We start from the raw sequence: 23,325 nt of genomic DNA, 5'->3' as shown, positions 1-23,325 counted from the left end.
CGCAAATTCCACTATTTTGCCTAATCCTTATCGTGGCTAGCTTCACAACACATAACCCGGTCCAGTCGAGCCTCACTAGCTGGCTGCTTATAACATTAGCTTAGGGCAACAGGGTTAAGTAGCTGGCTTGCTATTAATTTTCATGAGCTAAAGTCCAATTTCAATAGGCGAACAACAAGTGTTAACCTAGATAATACATTCAAGGATTCCTAAATCATTGCTAAGAATAATGAAAATGACTGCAGTTTCTAAATCGGTCATTGTTTTTAGGCTGGTTGTATTGGTACTAGCTAGGTACTAAGCTAAAGCTAGCTACCCCAGAAGTTGCAGTTGAACAAATGATGCTTTATTACCAACGCGGTACCGTAAACACATCGTTCATGGCCGGTGTTTGCAGACTTTATTGTACCGCTTTGACAGTGCTACTGTATCTTTTTTGACACGCAAAGACCCAAACGGCGTTCCATAGTATGTATGTCGTGAAGCTAATAGCAGTGACGCCATTACTGTGTAACTCTGGTAGGACAACATCGGAAAAACAGCGCACTTGGCAGTGTTAACCGGTGCTCGACCAGTCGGCGAAAGCCAACATCACCCACAACAGAGAACTTCTTATGGCTGGGGGCAGTAATGAGTAGCTTGGATGAATAAGGTGCCCAGAGTAAACTGCCTGCTACTCAGGCCCAGAAGCTAAGATATGCATATTATTGGATTGGATAGAAAACACTCTGAAGTTTCTAAAACTGTTTGAATGATGTCTGAGTATAACAGAACTCATATGACAGGCAAAAACCCAAGACAAAATCCAACCAGGAAGTGGGAAATCTGAGGTTTGTTGGTTTTCAAGTCTTTGCCTATCCAATATAGAGTGTAACATTTGGTCCAATTGCACTTCCTACTAGATGTAAAGTCTTTAGAACCTTGTTTCAGGCTTCTACTGTGAAGGGGGAGCGAATAAGAGCTGTTTGAGTCAGGTGTCTGGCAGAATGCAATGAGGTCAGTCTCACGTGCACAGCAGTGAGCACGAGCTCTGTTCCTTTTCATTTCTAAAGACAAAGGAATTGTCCGGTTGGAATATTATTGAAGATTTATGTTAAAAACATCCTAAAGATTGATTCTATACTTCGTTTGACATGTTTCTACAAACTGTAATGGAACTGTCGTCTGAACTAAGTGCCTGAGCATCATGAATTTGGATTTGTGAACGAAAACACGCAAACAAAAAGGAGGTATTTGGACATAAATTATGGACGTTATCGAACAAAACAAACATTTATTGAGGAACTAGGATTCCTGGGAGTGCATTCTGATGAATATCATCAAAGGTAAGTGAATATTTATAATGCTATTTCTGACTTCTGTTGACTCCACAACATGGCGGGTATCTGTATGACTTGGTTTGGTCCCTGAGTGCTGTACTCAGATTATTGTATGGTGTGCTTTTTCCGTAAAGCTTTTTTGAAATCTGACACAGTGGTTGCATTAAGGAGAAGTATGTTTTAAAATTCCATGCATAACACTTGTATTTTCATCAACATTTATGATGAGTATTTCTGTAAATTGTTGTGGCTCTCTGCAAAATCACCAGATGTTTTGGAGGCAAAACATTACTGAACATAACGCACCAATGTAAACTGAGATTTTTTTTGATATAAATATGAACTTTATCGAACAAAACATACATGTATTGTGTAACATGAAGATGAAGTGTCATCTGATGAAGATCAAAGTGTCATCTGATGAAGATCAAAGGTTAGTGATTCATTTCATCTCTATTTCTGCTTTTTGTGACTCCTATCTTTGGAAAAATGGCTATGCTTTGACGTCGGTTAACAATGGCGTTAAACTAGACGGTCGGGCCGATATCGATGTTGGCATTTTTAGCTAATGTCAGCCGATTCCGATATGTTCACCGATATATCGTGCATCCCTAACTAGAACCACAGAGTTTCTAAACACGGGAGGTTCAACATTGCAAGACTTACAGGAACGCTGCAGACCAGACTGAGGTTTGGGGCTTGAGAAGTCAATGAGAGAAGTTAAAAATGATTTCTTAGTTGTTCATTTTGTCCTAATGTCAAGGCACAGCCTAGATTCCGGCCGATGTCACTCCTACTGACACTGTTACATTGTCATAAAAAATAATGTTCTACATGCGCAGTCCAGCTTGTGACGACCGTTAGACCCAATGATGTGTATCTAAGCATGAAATGAATATTGAGTATTTAATTTTTTTAAAACATTTACATTTGGATATAAATAGCGCTCCTTCTGTGCACTGCCGGTAATACCGTATAACCTGGTACGGTACAGCAACAGTATGGAAAATCAGAATAACAGACAAACCTAGTCTAGAGATCATGACTCAGCGTGTTGGAACCATAGTAACAGTGTTCTAGAATGTGTTGAAACATGGCCACTCCTCTGTCACAGTAACAATAGGACCTAGTCTAAATCCTATAGACCAGTAAGTCTGAGGAGCCACTACTACTACTACCACCTGCTACTGAGAATGAACAAGAAGCCAGAACAGTGACAGACTACAAGCTACTCCAATGTACTGTATTAAATATGACTGCACCACACAATACACAAGCATGTACATGCACACACACACACACACACACACACACACACACACACACACACACGAGTATCTGTCGTCTGTTAAAAAAAAACTGGTCATGTGATGGATGTATGGAATGTTTAGAGGATTCCAGAACATGGCGTCCCTGTTCCCGTCACACACACACACACACAGTGGATGGGTCCTGACCTTTCCAGGGGTCAGGGTGATGGTGTTGACTAATACAGCAGTATTCTAGCTATAAGCACCACAACTAGGCAAGAGCTAGCAGCAGAATACTCTGAATCCTTCCAGCTTACACAGTTTTAACATCAACACCATCTGTTTCTATCAACCACACTGGACCGAGCCGGGCTATCCCTAACTCAACGTTATATTACACACAAGGGCAGCGTTTCCCCTCACTCACAGAATCATACAGCCTTGTCAGTATCTTCCTGCTCACACATTCACCTGAGCGTAAACAACACAATGGCCAAATAACAACAGAGCAGTCTGACTTCTACAGGTCGTTGACCTTAGTGCTACAGCCTTACTACATTACATTATTACACACAGGGGAATGTAAAAAAACTAGCCTGCATCTGACACACGCCAGCTAAGGGACTGGGCTGTCACTAATGGTAGGTTAAATCTCAAAATGCTTATCCTAGACTAGTTCTGGTGAGAAGTAGCATACTAGTAGGCTGTCATGTGAGACGACCTAAAAACATGTCACTCTCCCCGACTGAGGAATGAAAAAGCCCGGTCACTAGTCAGAGCTTCCTACTGCTAACACCACCAGCCGGTCCAACACACATTTTTGATTGTAAGGCTCACGTGGTATTAATTTATCATCAGACAGTCAGGGTCTTTATACTACTAACAGCAGGGATAAAGGAGGCCTCTACATATTCACGAGGTGCCTGGCTGCAAGTAGACGTCCTTGACACACACACACACACACACGTAATGGTGTTAGCGGGCCCATATCAGCAGGCCAGTGCAAGGTTATCACAGTGTTGCCGTCACAGTGGAGCCTCCAGGGAACAGTCACGGTCTGAACACAGGGACAGACTGGTAGTCGTGATATTATTGGTGGCTAGCCTTCCATATTCTGATCGAGGCTAACCTTATCAGCATTAAGGGCAGACAGGTAGGGAGGGGCTAGTGTGAGATAATACAAATGAAAACAGCAGCTCAGCACGGTGAGTCAGTCATCAGCCACGACAAATCAAAAAACAACAGAACTGTGCGTAACAATCATGTTCATGTCTTCCGTGACAATGTAGGGTAGCAAGAAGGTTCAGGGAAACTATTCCAACAGAAATGGGTCTGAGAAGATTGAATAAAATTCCTCTCTGCCCACAACTCAGTCAACTGTAAAGAGTCCCACCTATAGCTATCTGTGGTCATGCCTGGCTGACATACTGGCCTGGCTGACATACTGACACTGTATGAATAGTGTCCATCCTTCAGCTAGAGAATGACAGGGCTTACTAAACCACTACAGGGTTAACTTCTAATATTTACAGGCTGAGGTAGCTGATCCACTCCTCCACTGGCTTAACACAGAGGGGATTGGTCAGTCAGTGTACAGTCCTAAATGTGTAACAGAAACAGCACTGAGCCAAAAAGACTGAGTAGAACCTACAGTGTCAGTATGAGAGACGAGACAGCAAGGCATGACCACAGATAGCTATAGGTGAGACTCTTTACAGTTGACTGAGTCTATTGTGGGCAGAGAGGAATTTTATTCAACCTTCAACTGTTCAACAGGCTGGTGGAGACCAGAGAGGATGATACAGTTGTCTGACGTCAGAGGACGAGAACCAACGGTTCCAAACTAGAGGTCGACCAATTATGATTTTTCAACGCCGATACCGATTATTGGAGGACCCAAAAAGAAGAAGCCGATACCGATTAAATCGGCCGATTTTTCAATTTAATTACAACAATACTGAATGAACACTTATTTTAACTTAATATAATACATCAATAAAATCTATTTAGCCTCAAATAAATAATGAAACATGTTCAATTTGGTTTAAATAATGCAAAAACAAAGTGTTGGAGAAGAAAGTAAAAGTGCAATATGTGCCATGTAAGAAAGCTAACGTTTAAGTTCCTTGCTCAGAACATGAGAACATATGAAAGCTGGTGGTTCAAGTCTTCAATATTCCCAGGTAAGAAGTTTTAGGTTGTAGTTATTATAGGAATTATAGGACTATTTCCCTCTATTCCATTTGTATTTCATTAACCTTTGACTATTGGATGTTCTTATAGGCACTTTAGTATTGCCAGTGTAACAGTATAGCTTCAGTCCCGCTCCTCCCTGGGCTCGAACCAGGAACACAACGACAACAGCCACCCTCGAAGCCGCGTTACCCATGCAGAGCAAGGGGAACAACTACTCCAAGTCTCAGAGCAAGTGACGTTTGAAACGCTATTAGCTAACTAGCTAGCCATTTCACATTGGTTACACCAGCCTCATCTTGGGAGTTGATAGGCTTGAAGTCATAAACAGCGCAATGCTTGACGCACAACGAAGAGCTGCTGGCAAAACGCACGAAAGTGCTGTTAGAATGAATGCTTACGAGCCTGCTGCTGCCTACCACCGCTCAGTCAGACTGCTCTATCAAATCATAGACTTAGTTATAACATAATAACACACAGAAATACGAGCCTTAGGTCATTAATATGGTCTAATCCGGAAACTATCATCTCAAACTCAACGTTTATTCTTTCAGTGAAATATGCAAATTCTGTATTTTATCTATCTCTAGGAATCCATTAGTCTAAGTATTCCTGTTACATTGCACAACCTTCAATGTCATAATTACGTCAAATTCTGGCAAATTAGGCGGCCCAAACTGTTGCATATACACTGACTCTGCGTGCAATGAACTCAAGAAAAGTGGCACAATTTCCCCTGGTTAATATTGCCTGCTAACCTGGATTTATTTTAGCTAAATATGCAGGTTTAAAAATATATACGTCTGTGTACTGATTTTAAGAAAGGCATTGATGAGCATGGTTAGGTACACGTTGGAGCAACGATACGCACCGCATCGATTATATGCAACGCAGGACACGCTAGATAAACTAGTAATATCATCAACCATGTGTAGTTAACTAGTGATTATGATTGATTGTTTTTTATGAGATAAGTTTAATGCTAGCTAGCAACTTACCTTGGCTTACTGCATTCGCGTAACAGGCACTCCTCGTGGAGTGCAATGAGAGGCAGGTGGTTAGAGCGTTGGACTAGTTAACTGTAAGGTTGCAAAATTGGATCCCCTGAGCTGACAAGGTGAAAATCTGTCGTTCTGCACCTTTTTATTTTTTTATTTATTTTACCTTTATTTAACCAGGCAAGTCAGTTAAGAACACATTCTTATTTTTCAATGACGGCCTGGGAACAGTGGGTTAACAGGCAGTTAACCCACTGTTCCCAGGCCGTCATTGAAAAATAAGAATGTGTTCTTAACTGACTTGCCTGGTTAAATAAAGATTAAATAAAAGGTGAATTTAAAAAAATTTAATTTAAAAAATGTTTAAATCAGCCAAATCAGTGTGTCCAAAAATACCGATTTCCAATTGTTATGAAAATTTCTAATCGGCCCTAATTAATCGGCCATTTCGATGAATCGGTCGACCTCTATTCCAAACGCAAGAGAAGGGTTACAAAACAAGAGCAACAGAGTTTCAAAGCTAGAATCCTTAGTCGCAACTGGGGTTGCAAAGGGTCAAAAACTTTCCCAGAAATTTTCCATGGGAAGTTAAGCCCAAGAATTTGGGGAATTTTGCTTAAAAATTACTTTTAAAAAAAAGTTTGCTTATAACAGTGAACTTTTTTTTGTGGGATACAAATAAGGCAATTCTAGTTAAACTTATCCCCAAATAAATTGGAATTGCAACCCTCTGCATGCACAGTGCATTCTTCCATCACATGTGCAGCTGATTCTCAAGATCTTGCACACTAATGAGATGCTATTGAGCCCACACTACTACACTGTCTGAGCCATGACTACATTTCTGGTACATTTGGATTACAATACTGGGTGGGGTGAATATATTTTATATGACATACATGATTTTTTGTTCGATTGCAACAGCTCATAGTCCTCCTGGAATCTGAAGTTTTTTTGACTCAATGGAGGAACGTAGTCAGAAATGCCGATGAATGTCTTGCTCAAGCTGTGTATGCAACTAGTTCACCTCTGATGCTCACAGGCAATGTGTATTGGAAGAGATTTCTGAATGTTCCTCGCCCAGCATACACCCCTCCAACCAGACATGCTTTATCTACACATTTGCTGGATGCAGAGTTCAACAGAGTTCAAGTGAAGGTCAAGCAAATCATAGAGAAAGCAGACTATTGCAATCATCTCTGATGGGCGGTCAAATGTTCGTGAGCAAGGAATAATTAACTACTAATTAATCATCCACCCCTCAACCAGTATTCTACAAGAGCACAGATGCAAGGGACAACAGACACACCGGTCTCTACATTGCAGATGAGCTGAAGGCAGTCAATGACCTTCGACCACAGAAGGTATTTGCACTGGTGAAAGACAATGCTGCGAACATGAAGAGTCTTGGTCTAAAGTGGAGGAGTCCTACCCTCTCATCACACCCATTGGCTGTGCTGCACATGCATTAAATCTGATCCTCAAGGACATGATGGCACTGAAAACAATGGACACACTCTACAAGAGAGACAAGGAAATGGTTAGGTATGTGAAGGGTCATCAAGTTATATCAACAATCTATCTCACCAAGCAAAGTGAGAAGAATAAGAACACCACAAGCTGCCCAGCATCACCCGTTGGGGTGGTGTTGTCATCATGTTTGACAGTCTTCTGGAGGAGAAGAACCTCTCCAAGAAATGGCTATGTCACAATCTGCCGATATGGACAGCCCCATCAAGAGGATCCTCCTGGATGATGTATTTTGGGAGAGAGTGGTAAGCAGCAGCCATTGCACGGAATGAGGGAGACAATGACATCCAGTCTGATGTTCAGACTCTGCTTGCAGATGTAAGGGAAGATATCCATACTACCCTGCCAACTTCACTGTTGCTCCAAGCAACAAGAAACTACAGTTCTGAAATACATCAAAAAGCGTGAAGACTTCTGCCTGAAGCCCAAACATGCCGCAGCGTACATGTTGGACCCCAAGTATGATGGCAAGAGCATCCTGTTTGGTGCAGAGATCAACTAGGGCTATGGTGTCATCAATACCGTGTCTCGCCACCTTGGCCTGGATGAGGGCAAGGTTCTTGGCAGTCTGGCGAAGTACACTTCCAAGCAAGGGCTTTGGGATGGAGATGCAATATGGCAGTCGTGCCAACATATCTCATCTGCCACCTGGTGGAAGGGACTTTGTGGATATGAGGCTCTTTCCCCTGTTGCCTCCATCATTCTCCAAATCCCACCAACATCAGCCACCTCAGAGCGCAACAGGTCCTTGCTTGGGAACACACACACCAAAGCACGTAACAGGCTGACCAATACAAGTATTGAAAAATCGGTGGCCATCTGGACAAATTGAAAGATTTTTGAGCCTGACAACGAGCCATCCTCAACAAGGTTGGAGAGTGACAGTGAAGGTGAGGCCTCAGAGTCTGATGTTCAAGAGGTGGACATTGAGGAGGTCCAGGGAGAAGACATGGAAGCCTGAGGGGAAGACAACCAAAGCTTTAGTTTCTAGACGATAATTTTACAGATGCATGTCGAAAACATTTTTGGGAGAGTCAACTCATTTAATTAAAGTTCAACTCGTAACTAAACTTTTTTTAAATTTCTATTGGATTCTATTATGTCTACTTATGATAAGGTAAAAGGTTTAGGTTTCTGTCTCCACATATGATAAATATATCCAATGCAAAAAAACATTACATTTAAATACTATTAACATTAATTTGCTTACATTGTCATTAATTCCCATATATTCCTGTTAATTCCCATGGAAAGTTACCACCTCTGAATATTCCCCAAAATGTGCAACACTAGTTGCAACGTCCATTTTATGACTTGCATGTAATGATATATACAGTTGAAGTTGGGAGTTTACATACACCTCAGCCAACTACATTTAAACTCAGTTTCACAATTTCTGACATTAAATCCTAGCAACAATTCCATGTCTTAGGTCAGTTAGGATCACCACTTTATTTTAAGAATGAGAAATGTCAGAATAATAGTAGAGAGAATTATTTATTTCAGCTTTTATTTCTTCCATCTCATTCCCAGTGGGTCAGAAGTTGACATACACTCAATTAGTATTTGGCAGCATTGCCTTTAAATTGTTTAACTTGGGTCAAACCTTTCTGGTAACCTTCCACAAGCTTCCCATAATAAGTTGGGTGAATTTTGGCCCATTCCTCCTGACAGAGCTGGTGTAACAGTCAGGGTTGAAGGCCTCTTGCTTGCACACGCTTTTCAGTTCTGCCCACAAATGTTCTATTGGATTGAGGTCAGGGCTTTGTGATGGCCACTCCAATACCTTGACTTTGTTGTCCTTAAGCCATGTTGCTACAACTTTGGAAGTATGCTTGGGGTCATTGTCCATTTGGAAGACCCATTTGCGACCAAGCTTTAACTTCCTGACTGATGTGTTGAGATGTTGCTTCAATATATCCACAAAATTGTATTTTCTCATGATGCCATCCCTTTTGTTAAGTGCACCAGTCCCTCCTGCAGCAAAGCACCCCCACAACATGATGCTGCCACCCCCATGCATCACGGCTGGGATGGTGTTCTTCGGCTTGCAAGCCTCCCCCTTTTCCCTCCAAACATAACGATGGTCATTATGGCCAAACAGTTCTATTTTTGTTTCATCAGACCAGAGGACATTTCTCTGGCTTTTTTATGGCGGTTTTGGAGCACTGGCTTCTTCCTTGCTGAGCGGCTTTTTTTTTCTCAGCTTTTTACCAAAACAGAGGTGGGGTGACCAGTTTTCAATGAAGGATTCTGGCTCTAAAACAAGAGCTGAAGGTTCCAAGCTGAAGGAGCACAAAGCATTCCTTGAAGACTGAAAAACAGTTGTCCCCGTCACATGAAATCTGTCCATCAGTCTGGTTTCACTTCCCTCTGTTACCACAGCCCCTGTGACCCATGGCAGTGACTAAGGGGTTAGGCAGTGATTCATTTGTGAAGGTGCCAGAACAAAAAGTGAGCCGAGAAGGAGGGGGGGGGGGGGGGGTTGACCTAGGTACCGGAATGCATGACAATAATAAATAAAAATCTAAAATCCCCTTTATATGAAGCATTGCACACATAGATCATTGAAAGTGAATCTCATTCTACTCCTACGAAAGACAGATCTCGCTCTCTCACACTCACTCACACAATGGCCACACGTTGCTCTAGAGGCTACGATGTTACACAAACCATAAATCCGGGCCGGCCCAAAACAAATAAATTCTTAGAATATCACGCACATTTTCACATTAAGTTGTTTAGGGGGCAGGAGAATTAAAGGATAGGGTGATTTATTTACCTCTGATTTTGTTTTGTTTTAAATAACATTGCAAACAGTGGAAACAGTTAGAGGTAAGGAGTCACTAGGGTTAAGGGTAAGAGGTCACTGGGGTTAGGGGTAAGAGGTCACTGGGAGAGAATGCATGTTTCAGCTCTGTCAGCGGCACAGCCCCCTCCACAGTGAGGAGTTACTAATGTTAGCAAGGGGTCAGGGTTGAGTGAGGGGTCAGGGTTTAGTGAGGGGTTAGGGTTGAGTGAGGGGTCAGGGTTTAGTGAGGGGTCAGGGTTTAGTGAGTGAGTGAGGGGTTAGGGTTTAGTGAGTGAGTGAGTGATTGAAGGGTTAGGGTTTAGTGAGTGAGTGATTGAAGGGTTAGGGTTTAGTGAGTGAGTGAGTGAGGGGTTAGGGTTTAGTGAGTGAGGAATTAACTTCACACATTAAAGCTCTCCTCTGAGAAAGTGAGTTGATATCCCAGAGAGAGGGGAGGGAGCTGGGCTGGGGGGGGGGGGCTCAGTCAGGCCTCAGTATGATGATGCATACTGGGCTTAATGCTCATGCTTCTCCCATAGAATGTGGACTGTTAAATCTTTCTAGGGTGACCCCAGGCTGATGCAGGCCGCGTGTGCGGAGGAGCAGCTCTGATGGATTGGCGCATCCCTGTCACTAAGCTTTGATTAAGACAGATGAATGAGATTTAGCTGTGAGGGGAACACATCTCAGTGAGGATCTATATTACACTAACACCAGCTACACCACAACAACAATCTCCCTTCAGTCTGCCTGGAAACTGTGCTGTTCAGTCAGGCACCGGCACACTGTAGCAGGGTTGTCCCCCGGCACGGTGGTGAAGGCCTGGAGCCACCCAAGTCTCTCTGCTACCCCACAGCAAGTGGTACTGATGCACCAAGTCTGGAACCAACAGGACCCTGAACAGCTTCTACTTCCAAGCCATAAGACCACTAAAACAGTTATTTAAAATGTTCACCGATAGCGACTATCTGCATGGACCCTTTTTGCGCTAACTCTTGACTCATCACACTGCTGCTACTATTTATTATCTATCCTGTTGTCTAGTCACTTTATCCCTACCTATATGTACATACTGCATCTACCTCCATTACCTCTTACACCTGCACATCGGCTCAGGACAGATTGTAAACAACAGGTGGTAGACTAAGCACCTGACAAATAAAATGGGATTTGATTATATGCCTCCAGAGTTCGACCCAGGTCATTGAAACAGTGACTTGTTAAGAGGGTTTGAGAAACAGAAAGGCACCGCCTGTAAGAGGGTTGTGATATCTGGCACAACACCATGCTCTCCCTCTTCCATAACACCCCAGGCTAACTGGAGACAATGCGCCAGTCGACCATAGCCTTACCTTGCCTAGAGAGGTCATATATAGACCTGTTAGTAATCAGAGTGTTACATATTAGCAGTTACTGAGTACAAGCAGAAACAGTGGAGGTATTAGATACAATCTCGCAGCAGAGAGATGTTTACATAGGAGAGGGACTTTATCAGCAGATATAACTAGATTAGATGAGGCCCACCACACTGGGGATATAATGGTACAGTGGGCCCACGGTCCAGTACGCATCACGATTTGTGGGCCGCGGTACAGTTTCGGTATCTTTATATTTAAGAAAAGTGTGCGCATGTATGACTCTCATACAGGGGAGGAGTTAACACGTAGCTCTTCATCTCCCGATCCAGTACACAGTGAACCGTCACAGAGAGGTAGCTTCGAGTACACAGTGAACCGTCACAGAGAGGTAGCTTCGAGTACGCAGTGCACTGTCACAGAGAGGTAGCTTCGAGTACGCAGTGAACCGTCACAGAGAGGTAGCTTCGAGTACACAGTGAACCGTCACAGAGAGGTAGCTTCGAGTACACAGTGAACCGTCACAGAGAGGTAGCTTCGAGTACACAGTGAACCGTCACAGAGAGGTAGCTTCGAGTTGCTCTGGAGGTCCAACTGTCAGTGGAGAGAGCTAGATAGGGTGTCTGTGTCAATTCCTTTTCAATATTCTCTCCATGATGTTTCATAAGAGTTTGGGAATTACTTCGCTGCTGAAATGTGTGCGGGAGGGGATATTGTAACGTGGCAACAAAAAACAAATGAAACGGGTGTCGAAATCCCGAGTCCGTTGCCACCGAAATCTTTGGCTATGAATACTCCCACTGCTTTCCTTTGTCGCTGGAAGGCAGCAGCGAGAGCGTGTTTTCGCTAACGAGCGGACTCTCCTTGCACCAGCTTCACGCGCAAGGGATACGGCCGGGTGACGGCCGCGTAAATGACACTTCATGTTAGAAGTGCTTCCACTGGAGTAAGCCTGACGGTGGCAAAGCAATGCCTGCAGATTGTACTCTGTTTGTTTGCGGGACTTCGTACCCTCGTCTTCGTACCCTCGTCATCGTATTGTACGCTGTTCCCGCACGGCGGGTTTGAAAGACGCCGGTGCTTCATCAAATCTCGCTAGCGCTCGCCATTGTCACGTTGAAGCTGAGAGAAGATTTATTTTTAGTTTCCCCCGATCTTCATGTGGCCCCTTTAGGGAGGTTTCCAACAGGTGATAATGCTTATTGCTAATAGCATACCTGATTTAAACAAATAACTGTACCAATTTGTTTTTGGGCTCATTTCTGGAGGTGGATATCATATTTTAGATAGTGTCAGTGTAGCCAATGTGAAATTGCTAGCTAGTTAGCGGTGGTGCGCGCTAAATAGCGTTTTAATCGGTGACGTTGAAGTAGTGGTTCCCCTTGCTCTGCAAGGGCCGCGGCTTTTGTGGAGCGATGGGTAACGATGCTTCGAGGGTGACTGTTGACGTGTGCAGAGCGTCCCTGGTTTGCGCCCAGGTCGGGGCGAGGGGACGGACGTGAAGTCTATACTGTTACATCAGCATCATTTTATTTTCATTCAATTTGGAGTAGAAAGACACCAGAAGTGAGATTCTCAGTCCTTCTACATAACTCCCCACCCCCTATGACCTTTGCCCCCCACTGCTACACATTCTTCCAGAGGAATCACTGCTGATGACCCTCATCTTTCATATCTGCAAAAAATGATATATATCTTTTTATTTTAATTTTAAATACACACACTTACTGTAGCAGTTTTGAACAGATCCATACTCTGTGTGTGCCTCCTGTTGATTTACTACATACACTTCCTCCACAGTTATGCTTACACGGAGATGTTCAGAGCACGCTAGACAGCTAATTAACACAGGTGGCCACCTCTGTCTTCCGTTGTGGGAACACTAACCCTACTCCTATAAAGAGGTGTAGTAATGTAACTTCTTTCTTTTTTTGTCCTGATGTTTTAAAGATCTCTTCCTATGTTTCCAAAACCGTACAGCAAGAGATGTGTTTTAATGTTCAGAACGAGTGTCAGGATCCCCCCGGACTATAGTCCAATAGCGCTGAAGGTAGTTGGTGATGAGGTCAGTGACACACTTTGCTTCTTGAAAGTCCAATATCTTCTAAACTTGACTGCTGACATGCAAAACATTTCGGGACTGTATCAACAGTGGACTAACGATGAAAAACACCTCTTTAACTAGTTAACTAGCAACGTCGTTACAACTCATGTGATCGCATAACGTCGGTTATTTAACCTAGCCAACAAGCTAATTTCAGCACAGTGTTGTCACTAAGGATAACTTCAGCTCATCGTATTAGCTGTCTAATCCTGGACTGACAAACACCGAGTTAGCAAAGAGGCTTTTTCAAAACAGACAAGTCTGTCTGTGCTCGTCTTCCTGTTTACCTGTGATCAGATGCTAAACGGTTAGCTAGCTATCTAGCTGTCACCTGCCCAGGGGCAGAAAACAAACTATAGACACGCCTTTGAGCGAGTATGAACTTACCTCTGCAAACATAGTTTACAATGTTGTGGGTGTCGAGGCTTGTGCTAATCCCACCACATTGCACGAGGCGTAACTATATGTTTTAAAAACGGTTGTATCGCCACTCTCCGTAGTCTCTTCGGAGAGTCGCCATGTTGCAGCTTTATACGTCTCAGGCACCCCGTTTCTCGACGTCGCTCTCTGATTGGTTGAATGTTTTTTATGACGCATCCAACACACCGGTAAGTGGCAATGTGGTTTAATTCTATAAACGTTCTCATCTTATTACTTTTTAAACTGCAGCTGAGCCAGAAAAAACTTTCTCTGAAACACTCAAACACATAGTCGACATTTATGATGTTGAATTAAATGTGCAACGTTATCTTCGATTGTTGCTACTGTTGTGCAGATAGCTTGCCCTACAAAGTTATTGCTTGATGGACTGTAGGTGTTAGACCAGGTCTCTCTTGAAAAAATGATTTTATCTGATTAAAACCTGTATAAATAAAGGTTAAATACAAATGTTTAATAATTACAAATAAAATACACAACAGCTACATCAAAATGTAGCGTAGCCTACCTCTCAACATCAAATCAAGTAGAAAATAACTATCAAGTCTACGATTGACCAGTGGTTGACAACTTAGAGAGAGAGAGAGAGAGAGAGAGAGAGAGAGAGAGAGAGAGAGAGAGAGAGAGAGAGAGAGAGAGAGAGAGAGAGAGAGAGAGAGAGAGAGAGAGAGAGAGAGAGAGAGGGCATCAAAAGGAACATACAATTCAACATCCCAATTAGGATCTTCAGTTATAGAACCCATTGCCGTTTATGGTTGTGAGGCATGTGGTCCGCTCACCAACCAAGAATTCACAAAGCGGGACAAACACCCAATTCCGCACAACCTTCCTCGTGTACAACATAAAACACCAAAGAATGCACGCAGAGCAGAATTAGGATGATACCCACTAATTATCAAAATCCAGAAAATAGCCGTTAACTTCTACAACAAGAAAAGGGAAATCAGTGAAGCACAAACACCATTGTAAATACAACCCATATTTATGTTAATTTATTTTCCCTTTTGTACTTCAAATCCAATTTTATTTGTCACATACACATGGTTAGACACACACACTCTCTCTCACACACACACAAACACACACACAATCAAATCAAATTGTAATTGTCATGTGCTGAATACAACAGGTGTAGACCTTACAGTGAAATGCTTACTTACAAGCCCTTAACCAACAATGCATTTCAAGAAATAGAGTTAACAAAATATTTACTAAATAAACTAAAGTTTAAAAAATCGAATCAATCAAAAAGTAGCACAATACATTTACATAACAATAACGAGGATTTATACAGGGTGTTACAGTACAGAGTCAATGTGGAGGCTATATACAGGGTGTTACAGTACAGAGTCAATGTGGAGGCTATATACAGGGTGTTACAGTACAGAGTCAATGTGGAGGCTATATACAGGGGGTTACAGTACAGAGTCAATGTGGAGGCTATATACAGGGGGTTACAGTACAGAGTCAATGTGGAGGCTATATACAGGGGGTTACAGTACAGAGTCAATGTGGAGGCTATATACAGGGGGTTACGGTACAGAGTCAATGTGGAGGCTATATACAGGGGGTTACAGTACAGAGTCAATGTGGAGGCTATATACAGGGGGTACCGGTACAGAGTCAATGTGGAGGCTATATACAGGGTGTTACGGTACAGAGTCAATGTGGAGGCTATATACAGGGGGTACCGGTACCGTGTCAATGTGTGGGGCTAAAGGTTAGTCGAGGTCATTTGTAAAGTGACTATGCATAGATAATAAACAGCAAGTAGAAGCAGTGTCAAAACAAAAGGGGGGGTCAATGTAAATAGTCCGGTGGCCATTTGATTACTTGTTCAGCAGTCTTATGGCTTAGGGGTAGAAGCTGTTTAGAAGCCTCTTGGACCTAGACTTGGCGCTCCGGTACTGCTTGCCATGCGATAGTAGAGAGAACAGTCTATGACTTGGGTGACTGGCGTCTCTGACAATTTTTTTGTCACACAACTATTGCACTAAACGTGAGCAAAAGAGAAGGAATGCTTGCTGTTATCCATTGTTCTTAACAACTTAGCAGTTAATAGTTACTGGATTTTTATACAGTGTTATTCTTTCTTCTTGCAACATGAAATCACAGGGCCTAGACTCCTCAACCTTTGGACTGAAGAGTTTAGCACTGCAGTTCAACAAAAATCTTAAAGATGTTGATGTCATCATTCTGCAGGAGACATGGTATAAGGCAGACATTGTCACTCACTGTCCCACAGGCTACAGAGGTAATCACCCTATCAAAGAAACACAGCTCTGTCAATAGAAGCAGAGACTCTGGAGGATTGATCATTTGGTACAAATCCCAACTACAAAATCGAATTGATCCCCTCAAAAAAAACTGAAAAAAAAACTTTTACTGACAGAAAAATATGTGTTCCTTTGCGCAATATACAGAGCATTCGGAAAGTATTCAGACCTCTTGACTTGTTCCATATTTTGTTACGTTACAGCCTTATTCTAAAATGTATTAAATAAAAAAAATCCTCATCAATCTACACACAATACTCCATAATGACAAAGCGAAAACAGGTTTTTAGAGATTTTATCAAATTTCCAGGTGGAAAGGGTAGGTAGCCACACATCCGCTAGGCTGATCCTCAATACAGGGGCCCCTCAGGGGTGCGTGCTCAGTCCCCTCCTGTACTCCCTGTTCACTCATGACTGCATGGCCAGGCACGACTCCAACACCATCATTAAGTTTGCTGATGACACTACAGTGGTAGCCACCTGACCACCGACAAAGATGAAACAGCCTATAGGGAGGAGGTCAGAGACCTGACCGTGTGGTCAACAACCTCTCTCTCAACGTGATCAAGACAAAGGAGATGATTGTGGACTACAGGAAAAGGAGGACCGAGTATGCCCCCATTCTCATCGATGGGGCTGCAGGGGAGTAGATTGAGAGCTTGAAGTTCCTTGGTGTCCGCATCACCAACAAACTAACATGGTCCAAGCACACCAAGACAGTCGTGAAGAGGACACGACAAAACCTATTCCCCCTCAGGAGACTGAAAAGATTTGGCATGGGTCCTCAGATCCTCAAAAGGTTTTACAGCTGCACCATCGAGAGCATCCTGACGGGTTGCATCAATGCCTGGTTTGGCAACTGCTTGGCCTCTGACCACAAGGTACTACAGAGGGTAATGCGTACGGCCCAGTACTTCACCGGGGCCAAGCTTCCTGCCATCCAGGACCTCTATACCAGGCACTGTCAGAAGGCATTAAAAATAGCCAAAGACTCCAGCCACCCAAGTCATAGACTGTTCTCTCTGCTACCGTACGACAAGCAATACCGGAGCGCCAAGTCTAGGTCCAATAGGCTTCTAAACAGCTTCTACCCCCAAGCTACAAGAATCCTGAACAGCTAATCAAATGGCTACCCAGACTATTTGCATTGCCCCCCCCCCCTTCTATGCTGTTACTGTTACTCTTTGTTATTATCTATGCATAGTCACTTTAATAACTCTACCTACATACATATTACCTCAATTACCTCCACATCGGTGCTCCCACACATTGACTCCGGTACCCCCTGTATTAGTAATGTTATTTACCTCTGCTCTTTAATTATTTGTTACTCTTATTTCTTACATAATTTTTTATATTTCTTTCTTGTAATTAAACCAAAAAATAGTTGGTATTTTCTTAAAACTGCATTGGGGGTTTAAGGGTTAAGTTAGCGTTTCACTGTAAAGTCTACACCTGTTGTATTGTGCATGTGACAAATAAAATTTGATTTGATTTCAGTTTATTATTATTATTATTAATTTATTATTTTTTTTAAACCTGTTTTTGCTTTGTCATTATGGGGTATTATGTGTAGATCGATGAGGAAAAAACGATTTAATCCATTTTAGAATAAGGCTTTAACGTGACAAAATGTGAAAAAAGTCAAGAGGTCTGAATACTTACCGAATGCACTGTTTGTTGTAGTAATGTACGAGTCACTCAAATATCAAATGAATACACAATAGTCATGTCAAAATGTATAGAATTGCGAGAAAAAAGGGCTATACAACGGCAATATGTTCTTTACACCCCATGACCATATGTGTGGAATTACAAGGAATAACCTTTTTCTGCAATGGGGGTCTGAGTGAAAAAGTTTGGGAACCCCTGGACTGTTTTTGCCTTGTCATTATGGGGTATTATGGGCTATTTAATCCATTTTAGAATAGGGCTTTAACGTGACAAAATGTGGGGAAAGTCACGCGTTCCGTATTCTTCTAGAACACACTGTATATTCTCCCTTCAGAATCCCCATGTTACTCAAAGGAGATATTTTCCACCCTTGAGGAAGAGACGTGCCATTTCCAGACCCTGGGAAATGTGCTCATCTGTAGGGATACAAATACGCACACGGGAACACCTGATCTAATGACCACACGAGGGGACAGCTTTATTACAGGCCATACTGTTTCTAACTGTCTTCATCTCCCCCATAGAAACAACAGTGACAGCACCATTAACAAAAACAGAAGGGATCTGTTGCAGCTCTGTTGAAGCCTGGGTCTGTACTTTGTCAATGGTAGGTTACAGGGGGACTCTTTGGGGAGATTCAACTACTGCTCACCTCTTGTCCACAAGCACAGTCAATGTATGATTACAGACATTAACCCTTTCTCTCTCAGCTCATTCACTGTCAAACCAGACATGGAAACAACCACTCATTAACAGCCCGGTAAGCTGTACAACATCAGAAAGGCATTCAGATGGTTCTAAAATAGCACAGAAGAAACCGGTAACCAAAAAGTCCAGACACTCCTAACTTTCTGTATATCACATACACTCACACCAAAGAAGACATCAACGTAGCAGTAGAAAAAACAATAACAATATATTCAGGCATACAGCAAAAGAAGCACAACTAAAATAAAGATACAGATGATTTGATACAGATTCTACATTAACAGAAAAAACATAAACACGATCAAACCAAAAAGCCCAGAGACCCAAATAATGGTGAATTACACCTTCATTACTGTGACACTTTAAAACTCTATAAACGTAACACTCAGAACAACAACAAAAAAGCCCAGTACAACAGCAAGCAGCTGACACTAATTCAATTAATTAATTAAAGAGTCCAAATACAAACAACTTCTGGCAAAATTGGAAACCCCCCCCCCCCAAAAAAAAATCATGTCTGGAGGAAACCTGGCACCATCCCTACGGTGAAGTATCAGGATAGAGGGAAAGATGAACAGAGCAAAGTACAGAGAGATTGAAGGTTCACCTTCCAACAGGACAACGACCCTAAGCACACAGCCAAGACAATGCAGGAGTGGCTTCAGGACACGTCTCTGAATATCCTTGAGTGGCCCAGCCAGAGCTCAGACTTGAACTCGATCTAACATCTCCCCATCCAACCTAACAGAGCATGAGAAGATCTGCAGAGTAGAATTTGAGAAACTCCCCAGATACAGGTGTGCCAAGCTTGTAGCTTCATACCCAAGAAGACTCGAGGCTGTAATCACTGTCAAAGGTGCCTTAGCAAAGTACTGAGTAAAGGGTCTGAATACTTATGTACATGTGATATTTATGCCTTCCGACGAACCATCAAACAGGCAAAGCGTCAATACAGGACTAAGATCGAATCGTACTACACCGGCTCCGACGATCGTTGGATGTGGCAGGGCTTAATTACTGTATACAAAGGGAATCACAGCCGAGAGCTGCCCAGTGACACAAGTCTACCAGACAAACTAAATATGCTCGCTTCGTGGCAAGTAACACTGAAACATGCATGAGAGCATCAACTGTTCCGGACGACTGTTTGATCACGCTCTCCGCAGCCGATGTGGGTAAGACCAACTGGAAAGTGTCTTCACTGACATTTTCAACCTCTCCCTGTCTCTATTGCACAACCAATCATATTTACACCCTACACACCCTGATAGATAAACATGTCCACCAAAATAATACCAAAATATACATTTGCTTTATTGACTTCTAAAAAGCATTTGATTCTATTTGGCATACATGACTGTTCTACAAAGTAATTGAAACTGGTGGAGGGAGTAAAATATATGACATAATTAAATGGATACGTGCAGCATCACAATTGGCAGGAAAATGTACATTACTTATTGGGAAACACAAGCACAAATCAAAATTCAGTGCTATCTGGCCCTAAATCGACAGTCCACCATGGCAAACTATTAGACCATGGTTACTGATCAAAACCTTAGAAAATCAATGACAAAGTACAGGCTCAGTGAGCACAGCCTTGCCATTGAGAAGGGTAGACACAGGAAAACCTGGCTCCCTGTGGAGGAAAGGCTGTGCAACCACTGCAACACAGCAGAGGACGCATAGAGATTTGGGTTGGCAGGGCACTACATTGCTGCCTGCCATAAGATGAGGGACAGTGTCTGACAGACCAATCAACCTGCACTTGTCCTCTATGCCATTGTTATTGTTATTGTCCATTGTATGGTTATTTTGACCCTTGATTATTGTTGTTACTGATTGTCCCGTTGACAATCTTGATTATTATTGTTGTTCATATTTTAAAGTAATCACTTAATTCCAAAGTACACTTTGGCAATATGTACATTATTACATCATGCCAATAAAGCAATTTGAATTGAATAAAATTCAGAGAGAGAGAGAGAGTCACATGATTGACCAATGACTGAACAGTAACCACCTAGATGCATTATTCACAGACCAACTGACAACCTGGCTATACCTCACAGTCTTTGTATGCTGGCATGAGGGAGAGAGAGCGAGAGAGACCGATAGAGATAGAGCTGGTACGCAGGGAGGGAGGGAAGGAAGAAAGAAGGGATGTGAGAGAACTGGAGACAGAAGTAGATAGAGAAAGAGTGAAAGGGGAGCCTGGAAAGAGGAGCGAGTTACAGAGATAATAGAGAAGAGGATGCCTACCTCTCTCCAGATGGGCAGTGCCCCAGCAGGGTCACACAGCAGGCAGGGGTAGAGACTAATATAGTCCCAGGCTCTTCTGCCAGCTCCAGGGAGGTAGGCCACACTCACCAGGTCGTCATCCATACTTTCACTGCACAGGTCCCAAACGTTCTCTCATATTAACCGTGTGTGTGTGTGTGTGTGTGTGTCTAACCTGATAGGACGGGTGATGAGTAGAGGAGATGAATGCTGCAGTGTCTTTTGCATGGCTGAAGAATGACAAGTTATTAAATCTCTCTCTCTCTCTCTCTCACACACACACACACACACACACACACACACACACACACACACACACACACACACACACACACACACACACACACACACACACACACACACACACACCACACACACACACCACACACACACACACACAAACACCTGCTGCTCACACTGCATCATGAGATTCAGTGAACTTTGTACCTCTTGTCTGTTTTATGGCTGTTCGTTACGAGGCTGTAAGAGGAAACAGTGGTTGATCTCACATATGTGTAGTTATTTACTTAGCTGGGATACTATGTCTTCTATCTTTACTCAAATATGATATATTAGACACTAGGAAGTGGGCCGGGTTCTCTGCGGGTAGGAATACCACAAAGCTTTATGGATCATTTAGGGAATTTCTGCAACCACAAGACAATCTCAGGACACTGCTAGGACAACCTAGATAACGTATTGAATTTGGCCTTTACTACGATAGCCCACAGAAACGCATTGAATAACACATTCATAAATGGCAAAAAATACAGCCGAAAAATAAATAATATGGAATAAGGTTTTGAAGTGTCCTAAGAAAACTCAGGAAATATATTCTGTATAGATTTTTTTGACACGTATTTAACACAAAACTAAACTCAGCATAAAAAGGTTTAAACACTGTTTCCCATGCTTGTTCAATTAACCATAAACAATTAATGAACATGCACCTGTGGAACGGTCATTAAGACACGAACAGCTTACAGACGGGAGGCAATTAAGGTCACAGTTATGAAAACTTAGGACACTAAAGAGGCCCTTCTACTGACTCTGAAAAACAACAAAAGAAGGATGCCCAGGGTCCCTGCTCATCTGCATGAACGTGCATTAGGCATGCTGCAAGGAGGCATGAGGACTGCAGATGTGGACAGGGCAATAAATTGCAATGTCCGTAGTGTGAGACGAATAAGACAGCGCTACAGGGAGACAGGACGGACTGCTGATTGTCCTCGCAGTGGCAGACCATGTGTAACAACACCTGCACAGGATCGGTACATCCAAGCATCACACCCGTGAGACAGGTACAGGATGGCAACAACAACTGCCCGAGTTACACCAGGAACGTACAATCCCTCCATCAGTGCACAGACTGTCCGCAATAGGCTGGACTGAGGGCTTGTAGGCTTGTTGTAAGGCAGGTCCTCACCAGACATCACAGGCAACAACGTCGCCTATGGGCACAAACCCACCATCGCTGGACCAGACATGACTGGCAAAAAGTGCTCTTCACTGACGAGTCGCGGTTTGGTCTCACCAGGGATGATTGTCGGATTTGCGTTTATCGTCGAAGGAATGAGCGTTACACCGAGGCCTGTACTCTGGAGCGGATCGATTTGGAGGTGGTGGGTCCGTCATGGTCTGGGGTGGTGTGTCACAGCATCATTGGAGCTTGTTGTCATTGCAGGCAATCTCAACGCTGTGCATTACAGGGAAGACATCCTCCTTCCTCATGTGGTACCCTTCCTGCAGACCCATCCTGACATGACCCTCCAGCATGACAATCCCACCAGCCATACTGCTCGTTCTGTGCGTGATTGTCTGCAAGACAGGAATGTCAGTGTTCTGCCATGGCCAGCTAAGAGCCCGGATCTCAATCCCATTGAGCACGTCTGGGACCTGTTGGATCGGAGGGTGAGGGCTAGGGCCATTCCCCCCCAGAAATGTCCAGGGAACTTGCAGGTGCCTTGGTGGAAGAGTGGGGTAACATCTCACAGCAAGAACTGGCAAATCTGGTGCAGTCCATGAGGAGGAGATGCACTGCAGTACTTAATGCAGCTGGTGGCCACACCAGATACTGACTGTTACTTTTGATTTTGACCCCCCCCCCCCCCCCCTTGTTCAGAGACACATTATTCCATTTCTGTTAGTCACATGTCTGTGGGACTTGTTCAGTTTATGTCTCAGCTGTTGAATCTTGTTATGTTCATACAAATATTTACACATGTTAAGTTTGCTGAAAATAAACGAGGTTGACAGTGAGAGGACGTTTCTTTTTTGCTGAGTTTACCACCATTCATTTGTATGGGTTACCTTCAAACGAATCACGTGGGGCTTGTGGGGGTCATAGAGCAAAATGGAGAACGCCATCGTGTTCGTGAGAGTCTTCCCCAACCATGCTACAGATGTTTT

General features: G+C 43.1%; 1 protein-coding gene across 2 annotated transcripts in view; it reads right to left on the bottom strand.

Moving 5' to 3' along the window:
- The window catches only part of LOC109879886 (sorting nexin-13), a 63,288-nt gene extending 42,147 nt beyond the window's left edge, over window positions 1–21,141 (bottom strand). The window contains exon 1 of one of the 2 annotated variants that reach the window (XM_031789013.1): window positions 20,899–21,141. In XM_031789013.1, coding sequence (XP_031644873.1) covers window positions 20,899–21,021 — 123 coding nt within the window. In that variant the 5' untranslated portion in view covers window positions 21,022–21,141. Of the gene's footprint in view, window positions 1–13,927; window positions 14,098–20,898 lie in introns of those variants that run through there. The other variant, XM_031789014.1, reaches the window with a different exon arrangement.
- Between the last annotated feature and the right edge of the window lie 2,184 nt (window positions 21,142–23,325).

This window comes from Oncorhynchus kisutch, linkage group LG14, assembly GCF_002021735.2.
Source record: "Oncorhynchus kisutch isolate 150728-3 linkage group LG14, Okis_V2, whole genome shotgun sequence".
Classification (NCBI taxonomy): Eukaryota; Metazoa; Chordata; class Actinopteri; order Salmoniformes; family Salmonidae; genus Oncorhynchus; species Oncorhynchus kisutch.
This window is presented reverse-complemented; position numbering and strand designations above follow the sequence as displayed.